This window comes from Esox lucius, chromosome 21, assembly GCF_011004845.1.
Source record: "Esox lucius isolate fEsoLuc1 chromosome 21, fEsoLuc1.pri, whole genome shotgun sequence".
Taxonomy (NCBI): Eukaryota; Metazoa; Chordata; class Actinopteri; order Esociformes; family Esocidae; genus Esox; species Esox lucius.
The window spans coordinates 10,130,422-10,143,487 of NC_047589.1; the positions used below are offsets into that span (position 1 = coordinate 10,130,422).

Below are 13,066 nucleotides of genomic sequence, written 5' to 3' on the forward strand. Positions count from 1 at the left end.
CTTGCGTCCCATTTACTCTGGCACACATTAGGGAAGTGCTTTTAATGGATCGTAAGAAAAAGGGTGAACGAGCTGTGTGTCACTTGAGCCTACGGCATGTGTCGTCCGCTTGTCATCGGTTTTTCTTCATCAGTTTATTTTGTAAGTATTGTTGTTTACTTTAACTGGTCTAATCCCTTAACTTTATGCAATGACACACTGTTTTCAGCCCCAGACTGAGCAATATGGTCCACCTGGAAAGTGATCGATGTAAGGCTTTTTTTGCACAAGATAATGTGTAAGTAAGAAGAAATGTTTGTTTCTGGGCTATTTACATTTTGTTCAAATGCTTGATGGTTTTTCAGTGTTAGTTTGCCTTCAAACTGCAACTGCTAGCCAATATGTATTTTTCAAGCTAGCAAGTGGCACCGACATATTGTCCCACATACGGAGCAGCATGGTTGTTAAAGGTTTCAGCTTCAAGGTCGGTGCCTGCAAAAATACTTGTTACCAGAGCAAAAGCATTTGAAAATCCAAATAATGCAGACACGAAACCTCCCTCACTCACAGCCCACGCCACCTGGATTGCAACCAAACCGACACACACAGACACACGCAAACCTTTCACACTTGTTTTCTCATTTCTACACACACCCCCTCCTCCCACACACACATTATCTCTCTTTCGTACACAATCACCCGGATCGCCCGGCTCGGGACGGCCTGGAGATACAGTAGTCTGTAGTAATCCCCAAGGTTTGAGCGCAGTAATCCCCATGTAATATTAGCAGGCACACGGTCAGTGTTAAGGCTGGCCGCTCTGTAAAAGCCTAATGGGAACGGGGGGGGCGGGGGGTGGGTGGGGGTTGGCCACGCCTGCTGGGCCCGGACGGAGCGACGGCTGCTCCTCCTGCTGGCTGATAATCCCCTCAGCGTCCCAGGCCACTTTGTCCTACGACTGATTAGTTCCTGCCACGGAAACAGAGGAGACAACATTTCATCTGCCCTTATCCTCTCTTCAGCTGGGTACCATGGTGTCGTCGTCGTCGTCCCCCCGTCCCAAACCCCAATCTGGGTCTCAAACCTCTACGGCAGGGCTTTTATGGGTTTTTAATCTTCGAGAACTAACAGCTCTGCATCATTCGTTTCAGTCCAAAGTGGATTTTCAAAAGAATAGAATGGATACTCTGTCCACATCTCCGTGAAAGGGATGAGCCGAGGGACACCACCCTGACCTCCACTGCCGCTGATGTGGGAAGGGCTGGTATTGTGAAAACAATCCAACATGGCCAACTGTTAGCGGTAGTATCAATAGCATTGCCATTTTTCAAAGCAGTTACCAGTCTTGCCAGGTCGGTCACTGTTGGCATTAGGAGTGTCAAAGCTTCAACGCTGGTGGCTTGACAGGTTACCGTGTTCCCCTGACTGGGGGCTGTAGGTCCAATCAGCTCCGCCGTACGTCCTTGTAAAGTGGAAAAGGCTCTTCCCAATCTGTCCTTGCAGCTGGCCCCCTCTGATCCTCTATCCTCAGCTTCCCTCGCTTCTCAACCCTCCACTTCTCTCACTGTCACTCTTACATCACACAGGGAGGAAATAGGATTAGCTGCCGCTGGGCTCCCATTTCAGATGAGCTGAACAGATTATACAGCCTGGGGGCTACTAACCCACACTACCGCATCACTGGGTACTGACTGACTGGATCACTGGCTGAATGACTGACTGACCGGCTGAATGACTGACTGGATCACTGGCTGATAGACTGAATGACTGACTGACTGGATCACTGGCTGACTGACTGACTGGATCACTGGCTGACTGACTGGATCACTAGCTGACTGACCTGCTGAATGACAGACTCACCGGCTGATTAACTGACTGGATAACTAGCTGAATGATTGACTGGATCACTGGCTGACTGATTGACTGGATCACTGGCTGACTGACTGGATCACTAGCTGACTGACTGACCTGCTGAATGACTGACTCACCGGCTGTTTGACTGTCTGGATCACTGCCTGACTGATTGACTGGATCACTGGCTGATAGACTGACTGACTGACTGAATGACTGACCGGATCACTGGCTGATAGACTGACTGGCTGAATGACTGATTGGATGGTGTTAGTTTGACTGGCTGATTGAATTAATAAAAAGAGAAAAGTCAGGTGTGTGCGTCGTGATGTGAGCGAGTCAGTGTGTTCATGTGTTAAGACTGGCTGTTAACTTTTACTAAAAGAACGTGTTTGTCACCCCCTCATTTTGCTTTCCAGTATGCGTGTGACGGAGCATGCGTTCTCTCTAAGAAGGTCCTCCTCGTCATTATGAATGAGCTCCTCCTGTCACATCAGACTACAGATTGTAAAGAGGGATCCATGGTGGGTCATGGCCAAGACACTGTAGAAATACCAGGCAAAAACTATTTGTATTAATCTAAAAGGTGGTCCAGAGTCCCAAAATGCACCCTTTTCCCTACGTAGCACACTACACCGGTGTCCACAGGAATATCAGCAGAACCTGGGGCTGTTTGGGAACAGTTCTGCATGTGACGACTGCACAATGCCTTCTGAGACCTCAATGAATACAAAATACCAAATAATTGATTTAAATAATGCAGCTTATAGATGTGTTTCTCTTCATTAAGCAAACACAAATTTGCCCCACTGTTTCTTGGTCAGAAGGTTTTTGAAGGCTAAGCCCTAAAGACAAGGGGGTGGGGGGGGCATTAATTTTATCATATTTATAGACAAAATAACAAAATAACAGATTACTTTGACACTTCAATAGGCTACGCTACAGGCCACTTAGATCCATTAAATCGGTCAAAGAACTTGCCGGACTAAAATAATTGTGTTTTGAAATATTGCAAAAGGCCTTTTAGCTTCTGTCTGGACAGCCACGGCGGTTTGGATGTTTCTCACACAATCTGAACAGTCTGAAGGCTCCCATGCTGTAGGCAAAATTGGTATATTTGGTTATTTTATTAATTAATCCTGTACAGACAGGATTAATTAACGTCACCTTCAAATGATTGACATCTTTCCCTTGTGAGATCATTGGCATTGGAAGTGGTCTGTGTGTGCTTAAGGTCTTTAACATGTAGTAAAATCCACTCCTGGCAGTGGCAACCAGGTTTTCTGGCCAACATGCTTTGGTACTGGGTTAAGTTCACAAAGCTGTTGGTGTTACTAGGGCGTCCAGGATGAGTGGAAGCCATCTAGTCACATACTATGAAATACCCACCATCATATTTGACAGTAGGTATGGGGTTCTGCTCCTACATTATCGGTATGCATTTCATTGAACATAAAAAGTGTGAATGTTAGGTCTTGACTCTGTTGCCAATATAAAGGGATGTTTAACCAAATTTACACCAAATGACTTTCTTGTGTAAGCAGAAGACTTACAGTGCGTGGAGTGGGTGTTAGGAAAGTGGCCAGGTAAACTAAACCTTCATTTTTGTCCTATGCAGTAAAAGTTAGGTCTTCACATGTGACCTACAAACAGACTGCTGAAGCGCATCTATGATGGATGTGGCTCTAGGGAGGTTTGTGTGTGTGTGTGTGTGTGTGTGTGTGTGTGTATGCCTGGGTGATAAAAAAAATTAAATACAAAAGTGCGTTATTGCATTATGGCTATGAGGCTTTGGATGCAGCAAAGAAAAGCAGCAGGGATTTAGCATTTTCATGTCCAGACTTGCTCTATAAAATTCATGAATGCAGACAGAATTACTGAATGTAAATCAATGCTTAAATACTTAAATTACATGGGTACCTAGATGCAAACAAATGTTACCCACCGAAACCTGTGTGTGTTTGCAGTAAACATGGATAACGGTTATTAAATGGACATATGATGGGATGGGTAAAATGCCAAATCACTCCCTCCCACCACATATAATACTTTGCTCATCCTAGATTTGCTAACCTGGGCCTGTCTCATGTCAGACCAATCTTATGCTAGACCCGTCTTCCTGGACCTGTCTTCCTGGACCTGTCTTCCTGGACCTGTCTTCCTGGACCTGTCTTCCTGGACCCGTCATCCTAGACCTGTAAATTCTTGAACATCTGCGGTTTATAGGTCATCAGTGTTTTCCCATTGGCACTGAGGATCATTTATTCAGTAATGTGCCAGTTTTAAACTCTGTGAAGGTATTGTTTGTACCTACTACGTGACAGCTATGGAATTGCTTTTGTGGAAATGTAATGTGTTGGCTACAACTGCCTTCACCATTCCCTCCTAAATGACACACAATTTCTTTTGAAGCTGTTGGTCGAAAGCAGTGCACTGTAATTGAAGAAAGTGCCGTTTGAGAAGGATCCAGCTCTAATTGGCTATAAAACAGTCGGTCCCTGTCTCCTCCAAACAACCCCCTTTGCTTTAGAGAATGAGAGAAAGCAGGGTACATTTCCAGCCTTTTCTGTGCTTGTGTATTCCTGTGTACATTTTACAATAGACTTTTCTCTTGATCAACGCAATAACAAACCCCAAAAGAACATTCCTCAATTGTTAAACCAACGTCCAGGCACAAAGCACAGGGCCAAGACATCCGATCAACACACGGACTTGATCAGTATTGGAGATGCGAGCATTGAGTGGGCAACAGGAAACCACTGACACAACACTGTGGTCTGTCGACCGAAATCGATTCGTCGATGAAGTGCTGACGGGACATCGTGGATCGTCTTCAAAAGAGTCACGCTGAAACAATGTTGACTCTCTCCGAAACGTTTCCTCGCTGCAACCACTGAAGCGAGCTAACCACTAGAACATGGTCGGCCTGGAAGACGACCAATCCCGTTACGTCTGATGGATCCACTGTAGATAGAATGTGTTGCCTCAGACAAGCCAGTGAATCAGCCACGCCACAGTCTTCTACCTGACGTTGGTATATGTGACCTCTGTTGCCTCTCTTCCTGCTTCCTGCCACTCTGGTCGTGGAGCATCAGTGACTCACGCGTTGCCCCCCCCCCGTCCCGAAATAATTCTGTGTGTGAAGATTTAACCTCGGCCCGAAGCTGCTGAGCAAAAGAACTCGCGTGGATTTGGCTGAAGATGGACGTGTCCGGGAAGGAGATTAGTATAGGGCAAAACATTCAAAAGGGCTGAAGGCAAAAACTGTCACTCCGGTAAAAGGGCACCAGGAGTGTGAAGGCACTGTGTGTGTTCAGGCCAATTGTCTGGAATTTTGTGTGTTTTTATTTAAATGCATGTGTGCAGTGTGTGTATGTACATGTGTTTGTGTGTATGCGTGGACTGAGGTTTCCTGAGCTGATACCACGTTGCCTTGTGTGGCTTGACGCTGTACCCTCTGATGTGAACAGATATATTGATCTGTCACTAACCATCCATCAGACATTTTAGGAGGACACACTCACCCCTGACCCAACACACACACAATCACTCTCACAAAGGCACATACCCACACACTAACGCACTTTGTTAACGAGGCATTGTAAGTGTCAGGAGAGATTTAATAGGTGGAGAACAGAAATCCTTGTGCTCCGTCTCGCCGCTACCTCAGCTGGCACCTGAGGGTCTCACAAGCGACAGTTCCTCTGGTGGCCAGTAGGTTTCCCACCGCTGTGGCCCGCTGTACTTCCAGGAAGCCTGTGCATTTCTCATTCAGAAAGAAAAATGTCTTCCTCGCCATCTCCTCTTCCTCCGTGCCGCTGTCGGAGCTGTCATGTTGTCAATGACACCAAGTGGTTGCTGAAAGCTGCGCTTCATGTGTGGTGGCAGATGCTGTGTTGTAACTGAACACTGGCTGTCCGGGCAACTCATCCCACTACCAGAGGGAGAAACATCAGCTTTTAAGTGGAGCTTTACTGACAGGAGCGTCTTTCACACGTTATTTATCTACAAATCGAACGTCGATTCGAATACGGTTAAAATATTTATAAGGTTGTTATGTGCACACACACACACACACAATCCAGTGCTGTCGTCTGCATCGTTGTCATGGTGATGTTGAGGGATTTCTTAACCGAGCTGTTTGTGGGGAAAAGGTGAAGGCGTGGTTATGGGGAGAGAATGTGTCATGGGGTGAAAGGCTCCCCACATCCTCGTAAGAGAAGATGGAAGCTGGTTGAACGCACTGTTCCAGAGAAGCGGATGTTCCCGTTTTCACCCGCCGATGCCAGGGGTGTTGAGAGGAAGTGAAAGTAGAACAGGGAGGAAGACAATGCTGTCAGAGGGGTTCTGGCTGAGATTGAACGTCTCTCTTCTCAGGTGTTTACATGGTTAGAGATGAGCAGCTAACTGTTTGGAAGATGACAGCCCCGGCAGTAGATCACAGCCCCGGTAGAATCGAGAGAAGAGCTGAACGCTCTTGAGGGGGCAGAAATGATTGACAGGAAACGGAGCATGACCGTGGCAATACATGGCGTGCAAGTTTGTCAAGCAAGCGTGTCGGTATTCGCAGGTCGTAGCCCGGCCAAATGGTCGGGTTTTCAAACGGTCATGTCCCGTCCTCGTGTCTGTCTGACTCTCCTTCTGCCTGTCTGGCCGCATGACATCCTGCCTGCCTGCAAGCCAGTCTGGATGGCGGGGCGTCGGAAGGCATTTTGTTGCTGTGAGAGGTCACAGACAGGGGCACCTGCAAACAACACTGTTACTCAGTGAGTCACTCGTATTTCCATAACGCCTGGCTCTCGCATCCTCAGCGACCTCAGAAAGCACGGATGTGGGTGTGCATTTGTTCACGCGTGGCTGTTTGGGTTAGGGAGGTGTAGACAAAGACAGAAATGGAGAGGGAAAGTAAGCATGGAGACAGAGCAAGAAAACAACAAACTAAGAGACTATCTAAGAAGCGCCTCTGTGTCTAATTGGCGTAGCCATGTTAAAGGCCAGCAAACAAAATGCCACATGGCCTCCATCTTGTGGTGTTTGATTGATTGCATGTCATTGTTGTCGTTCTTATGCACGCTCCATTTCCTTCACAAGGACTCTGTTAGCTTTGGCAGTGCCAGCGTATCTCCTCGTCCTCCTGCATACATGATTTCAGGCTTCATTTGCGCTGGGTCGTGTTGTGTGCTGATGTTGGCGGTCTCTCTCAGGTTATGTATACAGGCAGACAGTCACACAAATGTGTGCACACATACACACACTGTAGATGAAAGAGAGAGTACTTTGATTGGCATTTAACAAAGCTGACCAGAAGCAGTCAAAACGCGGTCAAGGAGCTTAAATTAACCAAACATTGGAGGAGCTGTCGGCCCTAGATGGTAGCTTATTATGGGATGGGAAACAAATACCATCCAATAAACCAACACTAAGCTATTGGTGTGATTTTTGAACGCTAACAGAAAGAACAAGAGAAGAGCAAGACGTGGAAGACCCTGATTAGGGATGTGGATATAGCTGACTTCAGGAGCTCTTGTCGCAATAGAAAAACTGAAGGACTGACTCCATTTAAGCCAGAAGACTAAAATTGTTAAAACACAAGACAACTAACCTGTCTTGTACCTGGCCGAGCAGACCATTGGCAGCCCCTGATTGGCTGAGTGGTGGAGAGTGGTGACTGAATTTATTTAAATAGATATTCATCCACTAGTAACTAGGCCCCAAGGCTTTGACAATTTCCTAGCATCTTCACTGCCTAGTCACTCACTGAAGTTGCTTGTCAAGTATGAACATGCAAACGCAGACCAAAACAATACAACATGGCTGACAATCCCTTGCCTCAACTATCCATAACCAGTAGTAACTACAAACCTCTAAAAGCTCTTTGAGGTTGCATTGCTTGGCAGCTACAGGATTAGGATCATCTAAGCCTTTTTCAAATAAAAAAGAGCAGCTGTCCAATGCTTATGCAAAGTGTTCCTTTCTGAAAGCAATGATAGATAGCTAAATAGATACAAATACTGACGGAAATGTGTGGCTAGCATAAATATAAACTGATTAGCCTAGCTAGCTATGATTACCCACTGGCAACAAGAACTTGTGACTTACATTTAATTGTCATGGTTAGCTAGTATCTTTATCTACAATACAGGTGTACAAACAATGGGAATGGGCGTAGCTCTTGGGTCATGGCTATAGTACAACTAATGAATAGAACTCACCAAAAGCTGCAATAAAGATTTTCAAAATAAAGAGTTATTACCTTGGTGTACTTAACTGTATGTGTGGTACTTAACTGTATGTGTGTGTGTCAGCACATCATGCCAAGATCAAAAGATATCCAACGTCCTAAGAAGAAAGATCATTGATGCCTATGAGTCTGGGAGGGGTTACAAAGCAAATTTCCAAGCGAACCGAAGCACATAATTCTACTATCCAACGGATCATATACAAATGGCGAAAAGTACAGGCCACTACATAGGAGTCTATAGCAGTCTACCTAGGACTGGCCAAGAGCTGACCAAAAGATGCTCATAGAAGAACCCCAGGGCAATGTCAAGGGATCTACAGGTCTCTCTTGCCACAAACAATGTGGAAGTGCATGGGTCAACTGTCAGAAATAGACTACACAAACCTGGCCTACATGGGAGGTCAGAAAGGAAGAAAAGTCTGCTCTCAAAAAAGAATATCGAGACGCAACTTAAGTTGGCCAGATAAAGACCAAAACTACTGGAACAGTGTGGTCTGGACAGGAGAGTAGATGTTTGAGGCAAAAGGCTGAAGCTGAACTGAACATGGACCTTGCAACAGGACATTTGTCCTAAGCATACAAGCAAATTTACAACAGAATGGCTCAAAAAAGTAATTGTGGAATGGCCGAGTCAAAGCCCAAATCTCAATCCTATCGAAATGCTGTGGGGGGACTTCAAGTGAGCCGTAATTGCAAGAAAGCCCTTGAACATGACACTACCAGCAGACAGACGGACCAACAAATGCAGGAGTAATAATGTCAGTTTACCTGGCTCCAAATGTCACTGCACAGACACACAGGGTATTCCACATGGCCAGTCGTGACTCCCACCGCTAGGCACTGACTGCTTTGTGTAACTGCTAAAGCCATTTAAGCCACAGCCTCCACACGCGCACACTCCATTCAGCCTAGTCCTTCAGGGGCGCAGGTCTTGTGAAGGGGATCACTTTGGCTATCACACCGTTGTTACTCCCTGAGTTGCTAATTGGAGGAAGTTGATTGCTTCTGCGAAAGGAAGTAAAGAGTCAATTATTTTTCCTCCTGGGAAAAACACAGATGGCCTTTTGGGACACATCCGTCACCAAATGACTCTCTGATACAATACAAGCAAACTCACGGTTGATACACACAGAGAGACACATAAAGGCAGACACACCCACACATACACACACCCACAGACACACATAAAGACAGACACACACACAGACACTCACTGCCCTTCGTCCTTGTCACACAATTGTTCTCCTCCGCTGCTTGGATTGGTTTGCCTTGGGTTTTAGTGCTGGATTTGGCTTCCATTGTAATTTATTGTGTCTCCGTCTTTCCGGCAGAGAGCAGCGTTAACGACGGAAGCAACGACAACGATGGCAGCATCTGTGGTAGCGACTCCACCTTTTACCGGCAGAGTGAAGGTACCCATATAGCTAGCCAGAAGTATCACAACACATACACACAACATGACACAACATTGTAAACGTGTGTGTATGTATGTGTGTAGGACATAGCATGGCAGAGACTCTCACTGTTGCCCTGCGTGTTGCTGAGGAGGCCATAGAAGAAGCCATCGCCAAGGCGGAAGAGTTTAGCGACAGCTTGGTGAGACTGTTAATCTGGCAAAATATTAACAAAATGAATGTATATTTTTGGGGGGGCGGTAATCAATAGATGAAGTAAAACAAAAATATATATATTTTGCTCTCTCCCATTCTTTGGTTTGGAGTGTTTGGGATGATGGTTTCACGGGCGTTCTGACCAGGCCATGTGTCTCTGTTCTGCAGGAGAAGCAGAATGAGGCACGCTACTTGCGGGACCATAAAGAAGAGCTTATAGAGGAACTCGCCACAACCATTGTACAAAAGGTTTGTTTGGAGATGTTTGGAGTTTTTGGAGATGTTTGGAGTTTTTGGTCATGTCGCATCTCCCTCCTCTTCTCTCCCTGTTTCTCCTCTCTTCCTTACTCTCTGTTTTCTGTTTTCTAATCCTTCTTCCATTCTCTCTTGCCCTCTTTGAATTCTGTTTAAAGAGCTATTTTGGCATGGATGGCAACAAAAACAATCAACTCTCTCCCTGTCTCTCGCCCAGATCATCCAGAGGAGGAAGCGTTCCGAGATGCAGACAGAGTATGACTTTGTGTGGCCCCAGACCCATGGCCAGCCCCAAGGCAGTGATCTGTCCTCTCCCAACCAGCCCCCTCACAACACCCTGGCCCAGGCCAACCAGGCCCACCTCAGGAGCTCCTACTCCCTCTGGGTCAGTCGGGTTAAAAAGCCCTCACCGCTACACTACAGTTCACTTACTACACTACTGTACAGGAGACTAGGCTAGGCTACACAATACGCTACACTACACTACTCTACTGGAGACTAGGCTAGGCTACACAGTATGCTACACTACAATACTCTACTGGAGACTAGGATAGGCTACACAGTACGCTACACTACACTACTGGAGACTAGGCTAGGCTACACAGTACGCTACACTACACTACTAGAGACTAGGCTAGGCTACACAGTACGCTACACTACACTACTGGAGACTAGGCTAGTTTACACAGTACACTACCCTATACTACACTACTGGAGACTAGGCTAGGCTACACAGTACGCTACCCTATACTACTCTACTGGAGACTAGGCTAGGCTACACTGTACGCTACACTACACTACTAGAGACTAGGCTAGGCTACACAGTACACTACACTACACTACTGGAGACTAGGCTAGTTTACACAGTACACTACCCTATACTACACTACTGGAGACTAGGCTAGGCTACACAGTACGCTACCCTATACTACTCTACTGGAGACTAGGCTAGGCTACACAGTACGCTACCCTATACTACTCTACTGGAGACTAGGCTAGGCTACACAGTATGCTACACTACCCATCTGTGATGTAATATGGAGGCAGTGTTGACGGCTTGCAAAGACTTCAACGGAGCTGGCATCTTCTCGAATGCATGTTTCTCAGCGCAGAGTTGTCACCTTTTAGTACTGGGAAACCTCTACACACACACACACACACCTGGCAGTACTTCACTATGGTAGTAATAGGAGACCCGGCTGAGATTTGTCCCGCTCCTGTGTCTGTGGCAGGCTCAGCAGTGTGGAATCAAAGCTGCTGTAGTTTCCCAGCTCCACCCCCTGCTGTCCCTCCCTGACTGTTCCACTCACACATGATCAAAGCACTGAGGAATACACAGGGATTCTCCTCAACGCCCTGGGCTACAGAGAGATCCCTTTATCAACGCAGACGCACACACAAACACACAAAAACACACTCACAGACAGACACGCGCAGGGATGTACGCAGACGTACATGCAGAGGTGCACACTTATACACACACACACACACACACACAAAGAAACACTCTAAATTAGTATATGTGTTTATTTAATGGTATCTGGTTGAGATTAGTGACACAGATTGACAGATTCTATTTCTCTGGTGCCCTCTGCTGACTGTTTAAAGTAAACACATTGGCAAGACTGGTGCTTCATCCAAATGGCAACCTATTCCCAATAGTGCACTTCAGATAAGGGCTCACACTGTTATGGCCAGAAGTATTGGCACCCTTGCACTTTCTTCAAATAACAAATAATTTCTAAATATAATTTGAAAGTAGTTGGTCTCCACAATTCTTCATTTCACTGTTAATATTACAGAATCTTGGTTTTTATATAAGGTTATGTCTTTTTAAATCAGATAATGAACAGAAATGGCATTGAAAGCATTATTACAATCCCTGACTCAATATTTTGGCCGCTGGCCAAAATAACTGCAATCAAGCGCTTCCATGGATGGGTTTCCTGCACCTCTGTACTGGCAGTTTGTTCCACTGTGCTTGAACCAACTGCTCCAATTCTCAGAAATGTGAATGATGCCTCCCAGCTCTATTCAGATCTCTGCACAGGACTCCAATCTGGACTCTTGCTGGCCACTTCAGAATAGTCATTTTGTCTTGAAATATCCCTGGGCGCTTTTTGAAGTGTGTTTGGGGTCATTTGTTTTGCTGGAAGACCGATGATATTTGACAGACCCATCCTCCTGGGACTGGATTGGACATGTGCTCCTAAATGCCTTGGTATTCTCCTGATTTCATGATGCAATGCACATGTTCAAGGCAGTCAGTGCCAAATCATAATCAAACCTCCTCCATGTTTGATTGTGGCTACGGTGTTTTGCTTTACCAAAAAGCTATGATTTGGTCTCGTCTGTGCACCGGTGATTGTCCCAGAATGACTGTGCCATGTTCAGGTGTGTTGGCTAATTGCAAAAACAATGGGCTCCTCCTGGGTCTCCTAACATACACTGTTGGAAAAGTTGGTGACAGGTTTCAAATGTTGGTTTCGTCCACCACAAAGTAAAAAAGTAAACATATAAACAAAGAAATAGCTTTTTGGTCTTAATTTAATGGTAGGATTAGGAGGGTTTTAACCGTGACTTAAGAAATAGCAAAAAACTAAACGTGACAAAATACTGTAGAGTACCATCAATATAACATTACAATGTACAATACCATCAATGTAACATACAATACCATCAATGTAACATTACAATGTACAATACCATCAGTGTAACATACAATACCATCAATGTAACATTACAATGTACAATACCATCAATGTAACATACAATACCATCAATGTAACATTACAATGTACAATACCATCAATGTAAGATACAATACCATCAATGTAACATACAATACCATCAATGTTACATACAATACCATCAATGTGACATTACAATGTACAATACCATCAATGTAACATACAATACCATCAATGTTACATACAATACCATCAATGTGACATTACAATGTACAATACCATCAATGTAACATTACAATGTACAATACCATCAATGTAACATACAATACCGTCAATTCAAACAGTATGACATACAATACAATAGACAACGCAATGGAAGCTAGTGACGACTTAATTTGACATTTACTTTGAAATGTACAAACAAGTAGGAGACATTGTAA

The 13,066-nt window shown here is 45.2% G+C and overlaps 1 protein-coding gene across 5 annotated transcripts in view; it reads left to right on the plus strand.

Moving 5' to 3' along the window:
* The window catches only part of myrip (myosin VIIA and Rab interacting protein), a 129,898-nt gene that overhangs the window by 103,569 nt on the left and 13,263 nt on the right, over positions 1-13,066 (plus strand). For all 5 annotated transcript variants that reach the window (XM_010899470.5, XM_020042018.3, XM_020042019.3 and 2 more), the window contains 4 exons: positions 9,403-9,483; positions 9,570-9,667; positions 9,850-9,930; positions 10,154-10,321. In XM_010899470.5, the coding sequence (XP_010897772.1) occupies positions 9,403-9,483; positions 9,570-9,667; positions 9,850-9,930; positions 10,154-10,321 (428 nt within the window). The remainder of the gene's footprint in view (positions 1-9,402; positions 9,484-9,569; positions 9,668-9,849; positions 9,931-10,153; positions 10,322-13,066) is intronic.